Source organism: Schistocerca gregaria, chromosome 1 (assembly GCF_023897955.1).
Source record: "Schistocerca gregaria isolate iqSchGreg1 chromosome 1, iqSchGreg1.2, whole genome shotgun sequence".
NCBI classification, from domain to species: Eukaryota; Metazoa; Arthropoda; class Insecta; order Orthoptera; family Acrididae; genus Schistocerca; species Schistocerca gregaria.
In genome coordinates this window covers 378,918,151-378,944,315 of record NC_064920.1, presented here as the reverse complement: position 1 = coordinate 378,944,315, position 26,165 = coordinate 378,918,151, and the positions used below count along the sequence as shown (strand labels likewise).

The following is a 26,165-nucleotide window of genomic DNA, read 5'->3' as shown; positions in this document are numbered from 1 at the left end:
CCTTATTATATTATGTGGAGCCATTAGAGAAGTACTTTCTTCGCAACATGTGTGTGTTGATCTGAATCAAGTACTGCAAACCGTCATAAATGTGGTGAACTTTATTAAAACTTGTTCTCAGTAAGCTAGATTCTTTTTAGGCACATGTGGCACAATATGGAGCTGAACGTAACAACATTTTATACCTACATGCATAGGCTTACCAGGGAAAATGTATTATTGGGCATTTTTGAACTCGAGCGATAAGTCTATTCCCTACTGAAAGGACAGAATCATATCAGTGCTCCCTAGGCACACTTATTGCATTCGAGAAGTTAATTCACTGAATAAGTCTCTGTGAATGAGTCTCTGTAACCAAGTGAAAATTATTTCATTCAGCTTAATGTCAAAGTTTCGGCCTTCAAAAAGATGATGCTTCTTTGGACTTGAAAAATGAATGACGAAGAAGAAATGGATTACTTTCCATGTTTGCAGCATTTAATAAACAACATTGAGATAGGCCTTACTGCAGACACCCATCCTGCAATGCTTGATTTGTGACGTACCAGTGACTCTGAGAAAAAATCAGAACCCCAGATTTTGAGATGTGCGACAGAACTATTGGGGAAAAAGATTTGTGTCACATTCAGTTTTCTTACAGTTGAACTAGATACGATATGATTTTGTGAATATGTTTTTGACAATTGTGGGAACTTTGGTGGAAACCACGAAAATAAAACAGACTATACCACAAATTAGATTCCGTTGACAACTACCAGCAAGACAATTACAGTATCATCTAATGAATCTGGAAGAGGGTTTCCCCAAATGAATTTGATCATTACTGACAGTAGAGCCTTCCTGCTGACAAAAACTGTTTCTACACTACTTTTCCTGAAACTGAATGGCCCACTGATCATTCCTTTTGACCCTACAATATACACTAAAGAGCCAAAGAAATTGGTAAACCTGCCTAATATCGTGTAGGGCCTCCCTGCGAGGATGTATAAGTGCCACAACATTATGTACCACAGACTCGACTAATGTCTGAAGTAGTGCTGGAGGGAACTGACACCATGAATCCTGCAGGGTTGTCCAGAAATCTGTATGAGTATGAGGGGGTGGAGATCTCTTCTGAATAACACATTGCAAGGCATCCCAGATACGTTCAATAATGTTCATGTCTGGGGAGTTTAGAGGCCAGCGGAAGTCTTTAAACTCAGAAGAGTGCTCCTGGAGCCACTCTGTAGCAATTCTGGACATGTGAGGTGTCATGTTGTCCAACTGGAATTGCCCAAGTCCATCGGAATACACAATGGCCAACAATGGATGCAGGTGATTGGACAGGATGCTTACATACATGTAATCTGTCAGAGTTGTATCTAGACATGTCAGATATCACATGTCACTTCAACTGCACTCGTCACATACTATTACAGAGCCTCCATCAACTTGAACAGTTCCTTGTTGACATGCAGGGTCCATGGATTCATGAGGTTGTCTCCACACCCGTACACATCCATCCGCTCAATACAATTTGAAATGAGACTTGTCCACCAAGGAAACATGTTTCCAGTCATCAACAGTCCAATGTCGGTGTTGACAGGTCCAGGCAAGGTGTGCAGTCATCAAGAATACAAGAGTGGACCTTCGGCTCCGAAAGCCTGTATCGATAACCTTTCATTGAATGGTTTGCACACTGGTACTTGTTGATGGCCCAGCACTGAAATCAGCAACAATTTGGAGGAGGATTGCACAACTGTCACAGTGAATGATTCTCTTCAGTTGTCGTTAGTCCCAGTTTTGCAGAATCTTTTCCCAGCTGCAGTGATGTCGAAAATTTGATGTTTAACCAGATTCCTCATATGCACAGTATACTCGTCAAATGGTTGTAGGGGAAAATCACCAATTCATCACTACCTCGGAGATGCCGTGTCCCACCGCTCATGCACCGATTATAACACCATGTTTAAACTCATTTAAATCTTGATAACTTGCCATTGTAAGAGCAGTAACTGATCTAAAAAATGCAGCAGACACATATGGGTGTTGCCCACAGCAGTGCCATATTTTGCCTGTTTACATATCTCTGTAGCTGAATACGCATACCTCTACCAGTTTCTCTTGCGCTTCAGTGTATGTGGAATCTTGGTTGCTTCGTGAACAGCACCCCACTATGGACATGAACACAAAAGAAACAGAGACGGGGAACACACAACGAAAACCTTTCAAAGCTTTGGACAGTTTTATAAACTGAATGTTAAAACATTAAAGTTTTTCTCCTTTCTCAGTATCTTACTGATCAAATTTATGTGGGTTCACCTTACTGTAATTTCTTTTTTGTAATAAAAAAAAAATTAACCAACATGTAATAAAAAGTTGTTGGTGCACATGGGACATTTACTTTTTGGCACTACAAATTCTCACTCTTAAAATGCTCAGGAAAGCATTAACAAACCTCCCACCTCCACCCAGAACATCACAGCACAGGAATCTCCTTTTTTACAAATCAAGAACTGTCCATAGATGTACGTTTGTATGTTCCACATCTCCTCCTAAACCACAGATCCGACTTCAGCCGAACTTGGTACACATATCACTTACTGTCTGGAAGGAGTCGCTGTTGTGGTAGGAACCACCTACCTATGAAAGGGATGGGGGTGGGGGTGATGAAAGTAAAATGTAGCTTATGTCACGCACTATATGTTCATCCAGTATTTGAGAAAGAGAGCACTTAGTAATCTGCAACAAACTTTACATATAATTTCACATATTTAAGACACTACTGACAACCCCAACAAAATGACAAAAGAAAAAATGGTTATTGCTTACTACATTCCGCTGATCACGCAGTACAACTGCGGCATCAGACATGCTGTTTCATTTTTTTAGTACTAACTGTGCTCGCGAGACAGCATTCACATATACTTCACATATACCATGGAATGTACCAGCAGAATTATATCATTGTATGACATATAGTTCAGGAGATATGACATCATAAACACTGTGCTCTGTAGAAAACTGCAGCTTGCCTTACGTTTAAATTCGTTACTTTTTTGCTACCAAATCCATTTGCTACATATATTGCAGACAATTTCCACATGTCTTTGAATGTACCTACAAAATTATATCACTGTATGACACATAGTTCACGGTATATGACGACATAAACAAACGCCGAGCTGCGTGAAAATGAAACAAACTGCAGGTCTAATTTTGGTACAGATACAGGTGAAATATTTTCAATCCAATGCGCCCGCAGCATTGAAGATAATTATCTCGTGGCCACAGTGGCACCACTATCGGCAGATTCTGTTGACATTTGCCAAAGGCGGCCACTGTTTTCCACCCAGTAGCCCACTATGTGTGCAGTCACAATGTAGCGGATCTCATTGCCCAATTTCAAATCAGTTTCTTTTTTCAATCACAAGGGTTGTCATGACACAAATCATGGGCAGTGAGAAACTGATAAGTTTAGTCAAAGGTGGAGTTTGTGAAATCCTGGGCATAAAAAATATCATAATCAGGATATAGTCTGGTATCTATTGGACTGAAATTGGATCTGAGTGACCTACATGCTCTTTCATTCTAACTTTTCCTGACATGACCCTTTTTCCTAATACAGTAGTTATGGAATCTAGGAGGGTTTCTTGTGCCTTTATAGCTAGGGGGGTTTCTTTACTTTTACCGCATTTACTGACAGCACTAAAAATGTTATCTCCTGAAGGTAAGTACTGGACAGCCACACTGTCTTGTAATTTTATAAAAATAGTTTACAGTTTAATAACTAACCCAGCAGCAATGTGTGCGAACAAGACATAGAACTTGCCTACCAACATCATAGAATAAATGAAAGTATTTTACTAATGTTGTTGTTGATAAATCCTGAAACTAAGGTGTGCCCACTACATCAGTTAAGAAGTCCTAAGGAGTGACTTGGTAACTGTTCGCATTCTCTTTAAACCTCAGGGTACATTCTGTCCAAAATAAACATCACACTATCCTTTAAATTTCCTACTGTATTTTCCTGTAATCCTTTGTGTAACAGAATTCAAAAGAACCAATAAATTCATCACTTAAAGAATATACAGTGACGCACATAATGATTTCACAGCGCAATAGAACTTTTTCAGCATTTTGCTGATGTAGGCACAGTGTAGAATGCTGGCAGCATTACAATCCAAAAATACATTTAATCTTATGATAAATAATATATTTAAGAGGCCATGATTCCTTAAATTTCAAATAAAAAAATGCTACCCTGAGAATGAGAGAATCAAGATGTGTATGCTGATTCCTCTGCAGCAGCAGAAAGTAAGAAAATTTCCTCACCGCCTTCTAGGTTTTATACTCTATTCAATACCACCATTAAGAGGATTGATTTTCTGTTTATCTCACAATTTTATTTACATTTAATATGTTTAGGGTAACTATGCATGCAAAAGAACTAAGGGAATTATTTAGTACAAATAAATGTGGGAAGAATTTAGGCAACTTGAGTTTACATAAATGTTACTCTAATGATTTAAAGCTCAACATACCTTGAGTTCCTCAATTTCCCTTGAACCTTGTGAAATTCCTAAACAAGATGACATTGATGAAGGTGCAGCTGGGCCATTCTAAATTCAAATAGAAAGAAGTTTTAGTAATCAGTTATGTAATCATTTCAATGTGTGATTGACAATAATATCTCATGATAGACAATAACACAACAGTCTCACAATACACATCTGATGAATCCACATTCTACCATGACCAACTTGAGGAGAAAACTAGTTTCATAAATGAGAAGGAAACAAGTTCAAGAAACAATTTAAAAATATTTACTGATGTCATGAGATCAAACAATGTGGTTTCTTAATGACTACAACAGGTTAATGTTACATTACACTGAGGTGACAAAAATCATGGGTTTCGTAATATGCACATATACAGATAGCGGTAGTGTCACATACACAAGGTATAAAAGGGCAGCGAGTTGGTGAAGCTGTCATTTATACTCAGGTGAATCATGTGAAAAGGTTCTGACATGATTATGGAGGCATGATTGGAATTAACAGGCTCTGAACGCTGAACAGTAGGTAGAGCTACACACATGGGGCATTCCATTTTGGAAATCATTAGGGAATTCAATATTCCACAATTCACCGTATCAAGAGTGTGCAGAGAATACCAGATTTCATCATCACCTCTCACACAGACAACGCAGACGCTCACAACTATCACTTAATAACCTATAGTGGCGGCATCTGTGAAATGTATGACATACGTATCTGTTAAGATGGTGCAGCAAAATTTGGTATTAATAAGCTATGGCAGGAGATGACCGATGGAAGTGCCTCTGCTGACAACATGACATTGCCTGCACTACCTCTCCTGGGCTCATGGCCATATTGTTGGACCCCAGACGACTGGAAAACTGTGGCCTGGTTAGACGAGTTCCAATTTCAGCTGGTGAGAGCTGATGGTAAGGTTCAACTGTTGTGCAGATCACGCGAAGCCACAGACCCAAGTTGTCAACACGGCACTGTGCAAGCTGTGTGGTTCCATAATTATGTGGGCTATGTTTACATGGAATGGACTAGGTCCTCTAGTCCCATTAAAACGATCACTGACTGGAAATGGATATGTTCATGTGCTTGGATACAATTTGGAGCTATTCATGGACTTCATGCAATTTTTGTGGGTGACCATGTGTCATGTCATCGAGCTGCAACTTTTTGCGATTGGCTTGAAGAATATTTAGCCACCCATCACACATTTAAGGGACACAAATAGGAGGTCCGTTCATGCACAAAATTCTGTATCGGCAACACGTTCACAATTATGGACGGCAGCATGGCTCAATATTTCTGCAGGGGGCTTCCAACAACTTGAGGCCATGCCTTGTTGCGTTGCTGCACGACACTGGGCAAAAAGAGGTCTGGCACAATATTAGGAGGTCTCCCATGACTTCTGTCATCTCATTGTATATTGCACACATATAACAGAAATTTAAGTGTTTTTTATATCCTGAATTTTTGTGGTAGTTTTCATCATTCGCTTCAAACAATATAACAAAAGAAAACTGCAAAACTTACTGTGAACAAAATTATAAACAGACTCAGAATGTGGCTCTCCAGCAAGGATACGACTTCCTTAAATCCTGCCCTGAAAAGAGATCCATCCTTCATAAAATCCTCCCCACTCCACCAAGAGTGTCTTTCCACATTCCACCTAACCTCCATAACCTCTTGGTTCATTCCTATGAAATCCCCAAACCACCTTCCCTACCCTCTGGCTCCTACCCTTGTAACCATCCCCGGTGTAAAACCTGTCCCATGCACCCTCCCACCACCACCTGCTCCAGTCCTGTAACCCAGAAGGTGTACACGATCAAAGGCAGAGCCACGTGTGAAAGCACTCACATGATTTACCAACTTACATGCCTACACAGTGAAGCCTTCTGTGTGGGAATGACAAGCAACAAACTGTCCATTCACATGAACGAACACAGGCAGACAGTGTTTGTTGGTAATGATGATCACCCTGTGACTAAACATGCCTTGGTGCACAGCCAGCATATCTTTGCACAGTGTTACACCGTCCGGGTTATCTGGATACTTCCCACCAACACCAACCTATCTGAACTCCGGAGATGGGAACTTGCCCTTCAATATATTCTCTCTTCCCGTTACCCACCAGGTCTCAACCTCCCCTAAATTCAAGTTCCCACCCCTTGTACATCACCTGTCATTCAACAACATCTCTGCCTCTATACTTCCGCCTTGACTGACATCTCTGCCCAACCTCTTTGACTTACACATGTCTGCCTGTGTCTGTATGCGTGCGGATGTGTGTGTGTGTGTGTGTGTGTGCGTGCGTGCGTGCGTGCGTGTGTGCGTGCGCGTGTGCGTGTGTGCGCAAGTGTATACTTGTCCTCTTTTTTCCGCCTGAGGTCCATCCGCACATACACAGACACAAGCAGACACTTGGCCTTTACAAATGTCTGCTTGTGTCTGTGTATGTGCGGATGGATGTGTGTGTGTATGCGAGTGTACACCTGTCCTTTTTTCCCCCTAAGGTAAGTCTTTCCACTCCCGGGATTGGAATGACTCCTTACCCTCTCCCTTAAAACCCACATCCTTTCGTCTTTCCCTCTCCTTCCCTCTTTCCCGAAGAAGCAACTGTCAGTTGCGAAAGCTAGAAATTCTGTGTGTGTTTTATTTATTGTGCCTGTCTACCGGCACTTTCCCGCTTGGTAAGTCTCGGAATCTTTGTTTTTAATATATTTTTCCCATGTGGAAGTTTCTTACTATATATCATCATTAATATGAACCCAACAATTACGTTTGTTATTGTCTCTGTTGCATTTCGAAATCTTTTCTATCATCTTACTTTCTCTTTTTGTTTGTACAAGTAGTTTCACTTTGTATTCATCTTCCCTTTTTCCGTAATCTACCATACATTTTATCCGGCCTAATTATACTCAATAATACGTAATTTACTTCCAAACCATAACCTAAAAACTTTAACACTTTCAACATTACCGCTGCTATAAAATCCACTGTTCCAAGTTTACAAACATTTCGTGTAAACTCGTGAATACTATTTCACAGCTCAAGTTCCTTTCACCCATTAAACAACCATCTCAGCTATTTCCAACAACTTTTGTTTTATTTCCATTCCCGTTTTCCCCACATAACCGATCATTTTTTAGCAGCTTCCCACAAGTTTAAACGTATTATTTCTTCGTCAAACAATTGTTAGCCTCATTTTCATAACCTGCCAGTTCATAACCAGTCCTTTGAATACATTTACACGCATTTTTTTCGAATTTTTTTTTGGAAATTTTCCTGAATTTCCCCACCCTTTAACGTGTTTTGGAGAAAACACAACTACCTAACCTTTGCACCCATTGTTGTTCACCAACCTAAGTTCAGCACAGGATCAACATAGCTCATCTCAAACCAACACTTTTTCGACTTTTTTCACACCATTATATCTCCCTATATATATTTCTATTTATTTTCACTTTAACCTCTTGTTACCCTTTCCACCTTCTAATACCATGTCAACCTCACAACATCGCTACAACGACCCCATTAAATTTTATTTACATTCCCTCCGCAAACATGTCTTCACCCTAGCCAGATTACGCTCCCATATTTTATTTACTCAGGCTTGTCTGACATTTGGCATTACCCCCAAAGGCCTCACACTTAAAGTTCCCACCTCTGGCTGCAATCCTTCTTTCCATCAGTCCTTATACCAGTTATAAACTGCACAATCCATAGCCCTCACCCACCTAATCCTTCACCTATACATCGACTCGGCCAATGAACACACCCGCAACTCCTATCCCAAGTCAAAGTCCTCAATCTTTCCTCTCCCACATCCACACCGGCTGTTCATAGCATCCTCCTACAGGCCAACCGCAAATTAGAACAGCATGCCACCCTCCACCTCAAAAAACTATCCGATCTCCTGGTTTCCCTCCTCCGGAAAGGCAACTCACTCACCCTCCACAACCTTTCCAACAAACCTCAACCTCCTCTCATTGCACACAGACCCAGTCTCTTCCATCTACTCAATCTCCCACTTCCAGCTCCACTCCCCCCAACACCTCAAAATTCTAGTCAACACAATCTGGAACCACAACACCCCAATTCAGTAGTTAACCTTTCCTGCAAACCTCTCTCCCAATCCGAAACCTCTGTCCTATCCAAAAGCCTCACCTTGAGCCCCACTCCCAAGTTCAACCAAACTGCCCTTGTCAAAGATTTACTGTCCTACACTCGTAGTCTCTGCTGGAAATATCACTTTACCACGAAGAAAAATAATCCTGATCCCACTCCTAATGATCCAACTCCCCAAGACACTATCCAAATTGAACCCTGCCTGGAACCTCCACCACAGCGGGACCCACCTGCTCTTCCTCAAAATGACCCTCTCCAAACCTTCCAGGAATTTCTCACTTCCAGCCTTGCCTCTCAATCTTTCTTGAAAAACCTTAATCCTACTCCCAACATCACCACAGCCTAAGCCCAGGCTATCCGTGATCTGAAAGCTGACCGATCCATCATCATTCTTCCGGCTGACAAGGGTTCCACGACCGTGGTACTTGATCGTTGGGAGTATGTGGCTGAGGGACTGCGTCAGCTTTCAGACGACTCTACATACAAAGTTTGCCAAGGTAATTCCATTCCTGATGTCCAGGCAGAGCTTCAAGGAATCCTCAGAACCTTAGCCCCCCTACAAAACCTTTCACCTGACTCCATCAAACTCCTGACCCCACCGACACCTCGCACTCCTACCTTCTACCTACTTCCTAAAATTCACAAACCCAAACATCCCAGCCGCCCCATTGTAGCTGGTTACCAAACCCCACAAAACGTATCTCTGCCTACGTAGATCAACACCTTCAACCCATTACATGCATTCTCCCATCCTTCATCAAAGACACCAACCACTTTCTGGAACGGCTGGAATCCTTACCCAGTCTGTTACCCCCAGAAACCATCCTTGTAACCATTGATGCCACTTCCCTATACAAATATATCCCGCACGTCCAGAGCCTCACTGCAATGGAGCACTTCCTCTCACACCGATCACCTGCCACCCTACCTAAAACCTCTTTCCTCATCACCTTAGCCAGCTTCATCCTGACCCACAACTTCTTCACTTTTGAAGGCCAGACATACGAACAATTAAAGGGAACAGCCATGGGTACCAGGATGGCCCTCTCGTATGCCAACCTATTTATGGGTCGCTTAGAGGAAGCCTTCTTGGTTACCCAAGCCTGCCAACCCAAAGTTTGGTACAGATTTATTGATGACATCTTCATGATCTGGACTCACAGTGAAGAACAACTCCAGAATTTCCTCTCCAACCTCAACTCCTTTGGTTCCATCAGATTCACCTGGTCCTACTCCAAATCCCATGCCACTTTCCTTGACGTTGACCTCCATCTGTCCAATGGCCAGCTTCACACATCCGTCCACATCAAACCCACCAACAAGCAACAGTACCTCCATTATGACAGCTGCCACCCGTTCCATATCAAACGGTCCCTTCCCTACAGCCTAGGCTTCGTGGCAAACGAATCTGCTCCAGTCCTGAATCCCTGAACCATTACACCAACAACCTGAAAACAGCATTCGCATTCCGCAACTACCCTCCCAACCTGGTACAGAAGCAAATAACCAGAGCCACTTCCTCATCCCCTGAAATCCAGAACCTCTCACAGAAGAACCCCAAAAGTGTCCGACTTGTGACAGGATACTTCCCGGGACAGGATCAGACTCTGAATGTGGCTCTCCAGCAGGGATACGACTTCCTAAAATCCTGCCCCGAAATGAGATCCATCCTTCATGAAATCCTCCCCACTCCACCAAGAGTGTCTTTCTGCCATCCACCTAACCTTCGTAACCTCTTGGTTCATCCCTATGAAATACCCAAACTACCTTCCCTACCCTCTGGCTCCTACCCTTGTAACTGCCCTGGTGTAAAACCTGTCCTATGCACCCCCCCCCCCCCCCACCACCACCACCACCTATTCCAGTCCTGTAACCCGGAAGGTGTACACGATCAAAGGCAGAGCCACGTGTGAAAGCACCAATGTGATTTACCAACTGACCTGACTACACTGTGATACTTTCTATGTGGGAATGACCAGCAACAAACTGTCCATTCGCATGAATGGACACAGGCAGACAGTGTTTGTTGGTAATGAGGATCACCCTGTGGCTCAACATGCCTTGGCGCACGGACAGCACATCTGGGCACAGTGTTACACCGTCCGGGTTATCTGGATACTTCCCACCAACACCAACCTATCCGAACTCCGGAGATGGGAACTTGCCCTTCAATATATTCTCTCTTCTCGTTATCCACCAGACCTCAATCTCCGCTAATTTCAAGTTGCCGCCACTCATACCTCACCTGTCATTCAACATCATCTTTACCTCTGCACTTCCGTTTCGACTGACATCTCTGCCCAAACTCTCTTTGCCTTTAAATATGTCTGCTTGTGTCTGTATATGTATGGATGGATGGATGGATATGTGTGTGTGTGTGTGTGTGTGTGTGTGTGTGTGTGTGTGTGTGTGTGTGTGTGTGTGTGTGTGTGCGCGCGCGCGCAGCGCTGCGCGCGCGAGTATATACCTATCCTTTTTTCCCCCCTAAGGTAAGTCTTCCCGCTCCCGAGATTGGAATGACTCCTTACCCTCTCCCTTAAAACCCACATCCTTTCGTCTTTCCTTCTCCTTCCCTCTTTCCTGAAGAAGCAACCGTTGGTTGCGAAAGCTAGAAATTTTGTGTGTGTGTTTGTGTGTTATTTTATTGTGCCTGTCTACCGGTGCTTTCCCGCTTGGTAAGTCTTGGATTCTTAATATATATATATATATATATATATATATATATATATGCGGATGGATATGTGTGTGTGTGTGTGTGTCAGATATTTTATTTCATCTGGTAATTTGTCAAAAATTTTTATAGCTGCATATTTTACCCCTTTCTGTGCCAAAGATAAGTTGAATGTCACTGTTATCTTTAAACTGGTCCATGTTGTTGAGAACAAATTTCATTTGCGAGTAAAGGTACTGTGAGGCTGTTGTAAGAATTCCCAATCTTTGTTGAGTTATCCCAAAATATTATTCCGTATGCCATCAGAGAGTGAAAGTATGCAAAGTATGTTAGCTTACTAATTTCCATATCCTCAAAATTGCCAATTATTCTGATTGCAAAAGTTGCTGAACCTAGTTGCTTTCAAAGATCCAAAATATGAATTTTCCAGTTAAGATTCTCATCTGTACGTACCCCCAAAAACTTAGTACGCTCTACCCTGTCTACTGTCTTCTGTTGATGTGTTACCATCATTGAAGGAACTGTTATTTTTGCAGTAGAAAATTGGATGTACTGTGTTTTTTTCAAAGTTTAAAGCAAAACCATTTGCAGAAAACCAATTAATGACTTTTCCAAAGACCTTATTTGCATCATTTTCAATTGGAGTTTCTTTTACTGGATTAATAATTATGCTTGTTTCATCAGCAAACAGTGTCAGTTCAGCTTCTTGTTTCAGATAAGAAGGGAGGTCGTTCACATATATCAAGAACAGAAGGGGACCCATGATTGAACCCTGTGGAACACCTAATGTAATTTCACCCCCATTTAGATTAAGTGGCAAACTTATTTAAATCATTTGACCCATATAAAGAAACTTTGTTTCCTGTTCTCATAAACCACTCATATGCTATTCCATTTATACTCTATAATTGTAATTTCTGTAACATAATGCCATGTTTCACACAATCAAATGCTTTGGACAAGTCACAGAAAATTCCTACTGGTGACATTTTACTATTTAAAGACTCTATTATGTGGACAGTGAAACTGTCTATTGCTGTCTCAGTGGCACAGCATTTTAGAAATCCAAACTGTGATTTACTAAGTATCCCATTACTACTGAGATGGCTAACCACTGTGAAGAACATTACTTTCTTGAAGATTTTTGAAAATGTTGTAAGCAAGGATACTGGTCTATAATTATTGACATCTGTGCTGTCCCCCTCTTTGTAGAGACGCCTGACAATGGCATATTTTAACCTGTCTGGAAAAATACCTTGAGTTAGTGATGCATTACATATGTGACGCATTACATATGTGACTCAGAACATCAGCTGTAATTGCTCCACATTGTTTTAATATCTTATTACAGATGTCATCTACTCCAACAGAACATTTCTTTTTAAAGATTTAATAATTTTACTTATTTCACAAGAGGTTGCCGGGTGAAACTTAATCTGACATTCTCTTTAATAGTAATACTACCTACCCCAGTGGTTACTTTTCCTGTCTCCCTTCTAACAGCATTCCACAATGATTTGATTTTATTGCTGGAGTTGTTAATTTCTTCTCTAACACACATATTTCTTGATTTCCTTACAACTTTTCTCAGTGTGTTACAATAATTTTTACAGCGTAAAACTACTTCTGGATCTTTACTAGTTCTTGCTGTCTCATACCTTTCTTCCCCCTCCCCCCCCCCCCTTCTAAAGACACTTTAATACCTGTAGTAATCCAAGGTTTCTGTGAAGTAGGTGTAGTGTAACATTCAGCAATTTCCTTTGGGAAACAAGGTTAAAAAAGGGATATAAATTTATCAAGAAATATGTTGCATTTATCATCAGCATTTGGCTCATTATATACATCTCCCCAATTAACATCTCTTAAACTTTCTGTGAAGTGCTCTATAGATACCTGGTTGAGCAACCTCACACTTTTACTTAATGGTTTGAGATGTACACCCTGTTAGGTTTTGTAAGTTAATCAGCTGTGTACCATGGTCTGACGATCCATTTACCACAAGGAAAGCATGTGTTTGTTTGACATCATCTTTCTGAACAAATACATTATCTATTAGAGTGCTACTGTTTTGAACTAATCGTGTAGGGAAACTGACCTATTGATTCTAAGTTATATGTTCTTAATAACACCTCTAGTGCACCTTTTCTATCAGAATTACTTAGAAAATTTACACTGGAATCACCACAGATTAATAACTTCATCTTTTCGTCTGACAGACAGCATAGCAGGGAATCGGACCTATACACTGTTGCTAATATCAATACTACATTATCTAGCTGAAGTTCACATACACAAACCTCAAAGCGCCGATCAACACAAAATTTGCTTACTTCTACAGTTTCGTATTTATACCCTTGTTTTATGAAAATGGCAACTCCTCCTTTATCCATCCTAGATCAACAAGTGTAAGATGCTAAATTATACCCATTTATACCGACACTATCTATCCCCACAGTTACATGGTGTTCAGACAGACAGAGTATATCAACCTCATTCTTATTTTTGAGATCATCTAATAACCTATCTACTTTATTTTTTATTCCCCTGATATTTTGATGAAGCAAGTTGATACAGCCCTTAGCTCTGCCCCTATTTACTGTACATGAAGTTTCTTTTATTCTATTTATCTTGAGTGTTGTCTGTCTCGACTTTGGCTTTAACCTAAAAAACACCTGTCTGCTTGGACCCATTAACCACAGGGATCACCCCCTGTGTGACTGAGGCCCCACTTACAGTTACTGATAATAGAGAAGCTAACTTATTTTTCCCCTTCCTATTCAGGTGCAGGCCATGTGTAGTATATCCCCACCTACCAATAGTATTAACAGGAACAACACTTATGTGAGATTTTGCCGGTGTCTGGAGCATCCCATTCAGCTCAGTGTTAACATGCCTTACAGCAGTGTTTACCCAGGGCCGATCACGGTGCTGAAAGACCTCCACAAACCCCACATTTGTGTGCCCAGTTTCTGCTCCTATTTCATCCATGTCACTCCTAATACTGTATCTTGGATTCTTTGCCAGGCTGTTTCTGCCTCCCCCAACTATAATTACCTAATCTTCCTTCTCAAAGTCCCTGTGTAGTTGACCTAAGTTTTCTGTCACCTGGCTAAGGTTAGCACTTGGTTTCACAAAACCTGTGACCTGGCACCCTGCACCTAATTTCTCCTGAAGCTGCTGGCCCACACCCCTCCCATGACAGCTGCCTAAAAGCAGAATTCTTCTTTTCCTATTCTGGTTTGATCCCGAGCTGTCTTTTTTCTTTAAGCTAATATTCTCCTTCAACCTACTTTCAACTACATCTGGATGAGGCCCTTCCTCCACTTCAGATAGCATGCCAAATTGATTTTCAATTTGAATTTCTGGAGTTTTTTCCCCCTTTGCTTGCTACCTTTTCCCAGTTTCCACTCTCCTTTTCCTCCCTTAACCTACATAATTCCAAGTTCGCGTTTTCTGATTCAGCCTTAAGGGCACAAATTTTTGCCTCCTGTACAGCGATTTTTCTGTCCATTCTACAAACCCTACACTGCAATGGAAGAGCCTCATTTTCTACACTCATTTCCTCACCGCTACATTTTCCCCAATGAAACCATAATTTACAGTCTACATAGAACACCCCCTGTTTCAAATTTCTACAGTAACCACCACATTTGTCACACATGATTTGATACACAAACTTAACACAAAAGCAGAGAATAAGTTGGCGCGAGACCATAGCAGTTTCATAACCTGTACTAATCCGTAAATAAACACAAACCTAAATAAACTTTTAAACTTACTTCCGAAAGTTTTTAACTACCTAAACTCTGTACGACAGACACGAATTAATTTGGTTTCAAAGCGATAACTCTACTCAAAGAAAAAAAAAGGAAATTTACACTCGCATGAAATTTATGCCTAACAAAACTTAAACGAAACTAGCAACTAACAGCCTTTACGAAATACTTTCTATCTAAACACGGTCAGGAAAGCGAAACCTTCAATATATAGCCTAGAGAAGAAGTAAATACACTACTCTAAAATGTAAATTAGCTCTTATTTCAGTATTAATGACTTAACTTAGCGAGATGTTCGTATATGCGCATCTGCCTTGCTATAGGGCAGTGCTTATGCCCATTCATCCTGACTGATTACTGGATGGTAGTCATGCCAATATAAAAGGCTGAAAGTGTTAAGATAACAGCTGGTATATGACGTGTCATTTCGCAGGTGGCTCTCCCTTTGATAGTATACGTTTTGCCAGTTACAGGGCTAGAATAGGTGGTGGTAGGAGGGTACATAGGGCAAGTCTTCCAGTGGGGACTGTCAAAAGAGGTAGGAGCCATAGGCTAAGGAGATGGGTGCAGAATGAACATCGGATCTGACAAGGATATTGCAGAGATTGGAAGGACAATGAAAAGCTATTCGAGGTATGGTGGCAAAATCTGACAGGATGGATCTCAATACAATGTACGATCTTAGGAAGACATGGTCTTGTCCAAGAAGCTGATTAATACATTCAAGATCAGCATAATACTGGGTGACAAGTCTGTGCTCCAAAGCTGTTTTTTGGAGGGATCAGCAGTACCAGGATTGGATGTGATGGCCCGGGAAATCTACTTTTCAACTACACTGCTGATATAATCAGTCCAGTGAAGATTGAAGTGAGAGTGGTGGTGTATTGCTGTAAAGAGGCTGCATCTGAACAAATATGTTTGCCTCCAATGCCTAGGCTGTATGGGAGGGAATATTTGACATGGAAAGAATGGAAACTGTCAAAATATAAGTATTGTTGTTTGTTAGTAGGTTTCATGTGGACTGAAGTGTGTAGCTGACCTTTGGTGAGGTTGAGATCAACATCAAGAAAAGTGGCTTGGGATTTGGAATAGGACCATGCTAAATTTAACTGGGAGAAGGCATTTACAGATACCAACTATTTTAATAAATCAGCCTCACCACCTGTTCATACGGCAAAGATGTCATTAATGTATCGAAACCAAACCAGGGGCTGAAGGTTTGTGGATCCCAGGAAAGCCCTCTCCAAGTAACCCATGAAAAAGTTGGCATAGGAAGGAGCCATCCTGGTTACCATTGTCATACCACTAATCTGTTTGTATATCTGACTCTCAAAGTCAAAGTAATTGATGGTAAGTATAATGTTGATTAAAGTGAGCAAGAAGGATTTAATGAGTTTGATATCAGGTGGGCACTGACCAAGGAAATGTTCAGCAGCAGAAAGAGCATGTATATGAGGGATGTTGGTATAGATGGAGATGGCATCAATGGTGACAAGTGAGGTGTGTGATGGGAGTGGAAAGGGCACGGATTTTGGGCGATCTAGGAAATGGTTGGTATCTTTAATATAAGAGGGAAGTCTTTGTATTATGTGTTGCAGGTATTGATCAACTAACGCAGATATATGTTTGGTGGGCGCTTTGAACCCAGCAACTGTAGGACATCCAGGATCATTGGGTTTGTGGATTTTAGATGGAAGGTAAAAGGTAGGGGTGTGTGGTTTGGGTGAAGCAAGAAGTACTATGGATTCAGGTGTAAGTCCTCGTGAGGGGCCTGAGGTTTTTATGAAGGACTGCATGTTAGTTTGAGTCACAGGATTGGGATCCTGATGGCAGATGCTGTGTGTAGAGGTGTCAGACAGCTGGCGTAGACTTTCAACAACATACTCCTGTCAGTCAAGTACCATAATGGTAGATCCTTTGACTGCTGGGAGGATAAAGATGGTTTTAGAGACTGTAGAGCCTGGAGTTCTGCTGAGGACCCAATAGTGTCACGTTGTAGGGACCTGAGCAAAGGTTGTGAAGCAATGCTGGGTGTCAGGAGTCTTGGAAGGCTTGTAAGGGATGATTCTAAGGTAATGGTGGTGAATCAAGTTGGGATCATGGTTGGAACTGTTCAAGGCAGGGTTCAATGTCAGGTTTGCTGTTGTAAACGTTTCGGGATTGGGTTGCGAAGTGGTGTTTCAATTTGACATTACGTGTAAATGAAAGTAGGTCCTTCACCAAAGCAGCATGGTTAAATGCAGCTTTATGGCTGATAGTGAGATCCTTGGATAATACAGACACTTGGGGGGAGGGGGGCACTGCTTTGGACAAGAGGTTGAGAACACTATACTGTTGTGACTGGTTCTTGTGATTTTGAGTTATGACTGGTCTGGGAAGCTGTGGGTTATTAAGAAGGTTGGCCAAGCTTGGTTTGTAGGACAGGAGTAGTGGTTGAAGGTGTGGCTCTTTGGGGAGCTCCAGAAGGACAGGAAGGGAAATACCACTGTTGAGGTAGTTCAGGAGAAGGTACGATAGCTTTTTGCAATGAAGTCTGGCATGCTGTTGCAGTCTGAAGTTCACTTGACGGATGATACCAACCAAGGACACATGAAGAGCAGTTAACTGCAGGAGGAGAAAAGTCTGATGGAGTGGAAACTGGCAGATGAGGCACATACGTCACAGATTAGCCAGGTAAGTGCAAGAGATTGCTGTATTTGAAACTGTAAAAGAGGCTGGTGTAGAGTAGGATTACATCCAGAAACAGGTACTCTCAATGTTTCAATGTTGGTCTCATCCTCACTGAAGGCCAGCCACACACTTCCGTCTACATCAAACCAACAAACAAAAGAACTTACATTTTGACATTGCCGTCAAACGTTCCCTCCCATACAGACTTGGCACTGAGCAAACATATCTGTTAAGATGCAAACTCATTTCAGCAATACATCACCACTCTGACGTCAGCCTTCACTGGACGTAATATACCAACAGCCCAGTTCAGACATAGATTTCCTGGACCATCATATTCAATCCTGTAACTGCTAATCCTTCCAAAAGAAAGAAAAACTTTGGAGCACACCACTTGTCACCCAGTCTTATGCTGGTCTTGAATGTATTAATCAGCTTCCTTGACATGGCCATAACTTCCTAAAATCATGCCCTGAACTGAGATCCGTTCTGTTTGAGATTTTGCCAACCACACCTAGAATAGTTTTTCATCATACTCCCAATTTTTGCAATATCCTTGTCAGACCCTATGCTATTTCTGCACCCATCTCCAGACCCTACGCTCCTTCTGCACCCATCTCCCTACCCTATGGCTCCTACTCCTGTGACCATCCTCGACGCAAGACTTTCCCTATGCACCCTCCTACCACCACCTACTCCAGCCCCGTAAATGGCAAAACATATACTATCAAAGGGAGAGCCACCAGTGAAACAATGCATGTCACATACCAGCTATTATGTAAACACTGTTCGACCTTTTACATTGGCATGATTATCACAAAGCAATCAGTCAGAATGAATGGGCATAGGCAGAGGGTATATACAGGCAACACCCAATATCACCTTTCAGTGCATGTTTTACCACGCATAGCATCTGGATTCCTCCCACAGACACCAGTTTATCATAGCTCCACAGATGGGAACTAGCACTACATGTCCTTGGTTCTCACCACCCACCTGCCCTTAATTTACATTAATTCTTTCTGCTTCACCATTTCTTCACAGCAACAACTGCTTTCTTCACATGGACTTTTGGAACTTTTAATTTATTCTCCCTTTAAAACAACTTCACAAATTTCTTACTCCTATTCATCTCTTCTTCTGATGAAGAAGTTATTTACAGCTTATCACATGCTAGAGATTCAGTGTCCTTTCTTGATATACAAACAAGCTCCATGATTTCTAATAACTTCAGCTTCATTTTCACAGAATGCATGATGCCAAATGGGGAATCTCAGAAACTTCTTCCTAACTCCCAAGTAAATATTTAACTGAAGCAGCTCTCTTTTGACAATTACATCAGTAGCAGTATAGAGCCAAACTATTATAAATCAAGAAATAATTCCTCCTCTTGAATAATTTTTCTTCTCAAATAGTAAACAGTTTTCACAATTCTTTATATTAACATATTTGCAAGACATTACTACTTTTGATTTTAATTTTCTCATTTTATTAAAATCTCATTTGTCCCAGAAGATTAGGCCTTAACTAATTACTTAGGTTCAAGGAAGAGAGTTGGTAAGTAGCTTCTTCTACAACTTATTTGTTTTAATATTACTTACATTATAATCAAATAAATTAATTTCAAGAGTTTCTTTGAAGATATTCTTCAACAGAGTAGGAATCATCCAACAAATAGCTCTTTAACTCTATCTTAACCTTCATTACACTAGCCACAAGGCATCTAACACACTGACTGTTGTAATGGTTCTGGTATTTTATTGTCACATCTAAACCACAATCAAGTCTAGATACAAAGGCAGGGTCATCAATGAAGTTCAACACTGTATGCAAAGCACATTTATTACGAATACCAATGTACAGCCCAAAATAGAAAGAAGAAGAATGCAGCTATTTATACAAACACCAAATATTTCAGAAGCTGTTATCAATACAATCATTGATTATTTCAGAACAAACAAACATTACAAATCGAGGAGTAGGGAAATCTACGGCTACTGTTATTTTCTCTGGATCAGGACAGACTCCAATGTGATTGATTACATGCACGAAGTTGGGCGATGAAGAGGCACTTTTTCGGATTCAGGCTGAGGGTTGCAGTCTGAACACATTTCTACACAGTCATTCGGCAGCATAGATGTTCTTCAAATGTCTACGTCAACATGACTGTCAGATAGCAAAGACAAGTCATCCATTGAAGGCAGGCACGGGCAACGTTTGGTGACCTACAGGCCTGATTCACATACATACTGAAGGTCGCGAACCGTTTGTGACAGCAGCGCTCCTAGTGCATAAAGTCAAAACTATAGCATCCACAACATCAATGTTTATCGGGTAATGCATCAGTACGAATGGCACCCCTTGTTTAGACATGCCATGCCAATAAATTATGCCTCAAAATACAAGCTTTTTAGAGCATGTTCATTTTATATTTGCCCCAACTTCAAATATTTAATATTTATTTACATGTTGTGCGCATTGTTTTTTTACTTATGATGTTTCACAATAGCTGTCTTAACAACTTCCATTGCAAAATTCTGCAATGTTGTTAGCATGAAAAACTGAACCATGGAGAAATAAATGCTTATAAAAACAACTGGTTGCAACTAATTTGTTATAAACTACCTTCAGTTTCAACAGCTGCAGTGTTCTAACACATTCAGAATGGGCAAGAATCATTTACTAATATTCATACAAGAAGAAACAGAAAAACAAAATATGGCAATGAGACAGGCAATCCCAGTTGATAAGCAATTAGGAGTAACTTTGTGATTTTTGGCCACAGGCAGATATTCAAGTGTTTGAAATTTAGTTTGTTAATACCCACAAACACTATTAACAAGCATTTCTTAAATATTTGTCCAAAAATATTTTGATGACTGATCACAAAAACATGGGCTGTTTCTTTAACACTAAATAAATGAAGCCACCATTTATTTGTTCATTCTAAAAGGGTTAAAAGTCATAACTGCTTTAACTTAGCATATATTTACTGTATCATACAGAGGCCAAACTGGAAAAAGTGAATGCTAGAATGATGAATTGTCAAACCAATAACACTCATCTTCACATGCACAATACATTTTGGTAATACTGAGAATATTCTGGTCAGCATCAATACATTTATCAATATTTCTAGTATCAACAATATTACAATACTCACCCTCAGACAGTTATTATATTGACATATTGAAAATAAAATTGGATGTGTGAGGGCCCGTTAACTTCTGTGTGACATTTCTACCTCTGTAGATGATAGGCACACATTGTATGTTGTTTTTTACAGACTGTACAGCAAATAAGAAAGCAGTACGCACATAGCGAGCCCAGCACCAGTAGAAATACACGAGAATGCATCCCAGACAAATTTCAATGCAAGTGCCTCACTCTCTCTGTCATACTTTTTTCATGGGTCAGAATGAAATCAATCACAGGCCAAATGTGGCCTGCAGGCCACCAGTTACCCACCCATGATTTAAAGTGTAAACAGGTTGTTCACCATATGTTTGAAGACAGCTGGAGCATTACATAGTCCAAATGGCATAATTTTAAATCCATAGATGCAGTCATAAGTTACACAGGCAGTCTTTTTCCAATCAACTGCTCAACTTCATTTTGTCAGTAGCCTGTCTGCATGTCAACAGTTGAGAAATACTTTGCTCCTTGCAAACGGTCTACTGTTATTAATGCACAACAATTGACTTTTATGATTTTGTTTAGTCATCAGAATTTGACATAGAAATGCCATGTGCTATCCTTCTCCTTCGCAAGAACCTCAGGCAGGGATCAAAGACACTCTGAAAGTTCAGTGATGTAATCCTGCAACATCATCTCCACTTCCTCCTGAATTATACGTTGTTGAGTCAGCGATACCCTATATGAGTGCTGGTTAATTTGCAGAAGATAACCAGTGTTAATACGGTATTTTACTGAAGGTCACTTTGTCTATCTTTTCTCCACTCCAGATTTGATAGAAACCGAAAACTGTCACATAACAGCTTACACTCACTAAAGGTTTTCATCAGTCAGGCCAGATTCTATTGGCAGGAGCTTCCCCATCACGAAGTGGCAGTGGAGCACAATTCTTTGCTGTAGGAACTGAGCTGTCCATCTTGTATCGGTTCGGCTGTTCATAGGCATATATTTTTAGGGACGATTTGCAGCTTCTCACGACAGTTAGAGATCCACAGTTCCCCTTGACTACTGGTAATGCTTATAATCATCACAGGTTACTAGATTTTGCTTGTGAGCCTGAGCAGCTATTTGCAATCAACAGAAGCTTCAGAGTTCAAATGAGCATCTCAATCAATGACTGGAACTCATTTCTTTGATGACAGTGGGATAACAATGCCTTCAACATCAAACAACTGTCCAGAGCAATCATTGCTATGTGTACTTGTTGGAAAAGCTTCATCAATCTACAGCTCTGATCTTCCACACAATCTATGACTACTTGTGAAGCCTGCATGAAATATCATCCAAGAATAAATTTATGACTAACATTCTGTTACACCAAGAAATTCAGTGGGCTGTTTTTCCAGTTAATTGCTTTTGTATTACGGAATCTAGTCTTCTATAGCTGGCGACATTAAGCATCTGATAATATAGAAGAGGAAGCCCCTAAGTCAGCTAGTGCTTGGACAGGTTGGTCGTCAGTGATAATGTCAGTGAGATTTTCTGACATCTTGGTGACTGTTGTTCAAGGAGTATTGTCATCTATGGCAGCCTCACCTCCACAGATGGCTGCCTAGCTCAATTTTCCTAAAGTTGGTAACGAAGCAAGCAGTTGCTAGAATGGTGGGGAATGGCTACAGCATGTTGGGAAGCGATCTCGTCCAGGGTAAAGTGATGGGCTTCATCCCACAGGTCGACTATAATTGTCTGCAACCGACTGGCATGAAGAGAGCTACTGTGATGGTTGATGTCTGGTGGTGTTATAGGCATTGAAAACTTGCCTCCTTCCACTGCAGTAGCATACAATGTGTCCAGGATGTCCACAGTGAAAACACACTAGCATGTTTTCCTCTGTCCTCCAAATGCCTGTTCTTCTATGGGGCATTCTGCTTGGTGAGGGATTGGATTGTACTTGCACTGGTTGGATGCTAGGTTGCCTTTCAACGGCTCTGGCATAAGTCCAAGCTGTCAAGTCCATTTTTTTCTAGCATGTTTGTCTGGTAGCTGAGATTAGTGCTAAAGCTCAATATGCCTCTTCTTCAACATTCTCTATTACCTCCTGGCATACTGCGTCAACATTCAAGGCTGCTATCTCTGGTGTACCCAGTCCAAAACTTCTGGCCACCATAAACTGCAAATGCTGCTATCTCTTGTGTACTTGGTCTGAAATTTCTGACTGCCATAATATTGCTGTATCTCTTGTCTTACTATATGCCATATGACACAGGTGAGCTCATGGTGCTCTTTCACAGCTGCTATAGGGATCACACTTGACAGTAATTCAAAGCTTTTTCATCTTCGTCCCCCCCCCCCTCCCCCCCTGATTCGTTTACTAAACTTGATAAATTCTTTTGTCACTGTGATCTCCTCACCTAAAGAGCCTTGTACATTTCTTCTTTGACTCCTTTCATCAACAGTCACATTCTGACAGCTTTTGTCATTTTATAATTCACAATGTGAGAATTCTGTATGTGAACTGTGATGTTTCTCCTGATGTTGGGCCCTGTTCTTCAGTTGTTCTTCTGACATCTGCGCTTGCTGCTGGTTATCGCCAAACATTTTCCTCAGTTCTGACTGTAATTTTCCCCAGCATTTAGCTTCTCTCCATTTTTCTTAATCCACTGCTGGACTGTGACAGCCAAGAAAAAGTATACATCTGCCAAACACATCATGTCAACCCACCCTCTCAGCTGTTTCGTTGTAATCTGACCACCATCTCTGGGAACATTGATGGATGCCTGATATGCAGCGGACTGACTGTTGTTTTGCAATTCATTGGCCTCCTGTGTATATAGGAATCATGTACTGCTCATATTACCATTCCTGTCAGTAGTATGTGATGGCATTTACATTGCCTAATTAGACCCACATTGACATAAATGTTTTGAAGTGCCTAGCATCTCAACCAAGCAATGTCACATCTAAATCATGACCCAGTCCAAATTGCATGGACATTCGTCAATGAAAGTCCACACTTTGTACTGAAAGCACGTTTATTATTAACACCAACAGACAGGAAAAGCAGAACTGATATCCTGAATAGAGGGTGCAGGTAGTTATACAAACATCGAATATTCCATAATGCTGTTATTTCCACAAACACTGAATATTCCAGGGTATCTCACATTGCAAGAACCTTCCAGAAATTTTAAATTCTAAATAAATTACTGATGGTCAGGTTTGAAATGGTGACCCCTAGGATGCCAGTCAGAAATGCTAACCATTACGCCACACTGCTAGCTCCACAGTTTGTAGTAATATTCACAAGTTGCTCTGTTTTGAGAGAAGAGAAGTATTGGCAACAACAAAGGGCACTAATGAGGGTTATCAAAATATCAATGTTTCTTTTTTTGTGCAAAATATTCTAAAGCTAAAATCACATAAATTATCACACAACATTCTCTTTAAAGAACAACTTATCCCTGTAAGATGAGTTTCCTCAAAAAATAACTCTATAACTCAAAAAATAACTCTGGCTTTAGTATGCCTTCAATAAAGGCAAATATATCCTGTCCAGATAAAGAGTCCTTTTAGAAACTCAAAATGTTTATTAGTAAGAATGTTTACAGTACAAAGTATTTCTAAATTGTATCATTAGCATCTACCTTCAAAAAAACATTTTTGTCAATTACACAGATGGATAAGATGTCAAATTCATAGAAGTATAAAGGTAATATTTACCTAGAAACATAATACTTTTCCATTACTCAAATTTTCAAGAGTACATTGTGTAATGCCTATGTATCTGAATCCTGAAGATATTTCAACATAATCATCTGCCTTGTCTGAATAAAAACTATTCAACATCTGTCAAAATCAACCTCCAGAAGATGCTCTCTAATTTTGTTTCCCATGTATCAGTTTCTTTCTATTCCTTTGCTACTATGGCGAATAAATATTCTTCTTGTGAAGATTATACCTGTATTTTTACTGTAGGTCCAACACGATTTTCCTGACGTCATAACTATAATTTCTCCTTTAGATTTAATAATTTCAGTCTTTAGTAGATTCTTATATCACCTACAGAATCAACTCGTGTTTACTTAGCCAATGAGAATTTCATACCTGCACCTTCAACCGTTCATTTATCAATAAACTATTTTCTTGTATTCTATCTTTATTTAAGTTGTCTGAAATTCAATTTGCTCTTCATCATCAAAGACTGATGTGATTAACTTTCCATTACAGCCTCTCCTTTCCAAATTTACTTTTAAACCATGCTGTATCCAAGCTGATGTCTCTGTAATCCCCAGTTCCTTCATCTTTTGCAAACATGCACACAATTACCTGGAATCAATGACTTTCTATTTTTCGTAACATGACCAGTTCTGAAATAATGGCATAGTTTCTAACAGTTTTACATTTGTTTTCAGCAATTTCATGTTCTTTTGTGACTAATATTTATACCCTCTTTGATTTTTTAAAGAATGTTTGTTAAACAATCCACATTGTCCTTATTATCCAAGATCCCCTGTGTTTAGGGGACTGAGTACAGCACTCTAGATTACAATGCGAGACCTAAGTTGCTCCAGGTATATATAATGTTCAATTAATTTATGAGAATGTAGCTGGGTGATGTTATCAACAACTGACGATATTTCAAGAGGAGCACGCCCTGCCTTTTTTGAGGCAAAACTGCGGCAAATAAGCACTGTACAAGGAATTTAAAAACTTGGTTTTCAGAGGAACTCTGGAGAGATAAAACACACACACACACACACATTGTGAACTCTAGTGCTATCACAAACCAAAGATGACTGGCATCAGGAGTTATCAATAGTCAAATTAATAATCAATGGGCAATTAGCATAAAAACTGTCCCTGTGTTTGCTGACAAGAGATAGAGCAAGATTACACACAGAACTGAAACAAAAACCAGCATCTCTATGTAGAAAGTTATGTGCCAATTTAATTTCAACAGCTTCCTTAATAACACTACCCAACAGCTGGAAGTGCATCGCAGAATCTCCATGTTGTATTGCACAGGATGACCAGTGTCAAGACAATGTTCATCAATGGCCGATTTGCTCAGCTGTTGTAAGTATGTGTGCCACCTATGCTAAATACGCTGGTCCTCCACAGTCCTGATATTATGACCAATATACGATGTCACAACTACATGGACAAAGAAGACATCCACCTTATGCAAACCAAGATCATCCTTTATGGAACCTCAAGGACCTTTATCTTAGATGGTGTTCAAAAAACACACAT

The 26,165-nt window shown here is 40.5% G+C and overlaps 1 protein-coding gene across 2 annotated transcripts in view; it reads right to left on the bottom strand.

Moving 5' to 3' along the window:
- Positions 1 to 26,165, bottom strand: part of LOC126348037 (uncharacterized) — a 226,569-nt gene that overhangs the window by 132,397 nt on the left and 68,007 nt on the right. For both annotated transcript variants that reach the window (XM_050002322.1, XM_050002321.1), the window contains exon 6: positions 4,524 to 4,601. In XM_050002322.1, the coding sequence (XP_049858279.1) occupies positions 4,524 to 4,601 (78 nt within the window). The remainder of the gene's footprint in view (positions 1 to 4,523; positions 4,602 to 26,165) is intronic.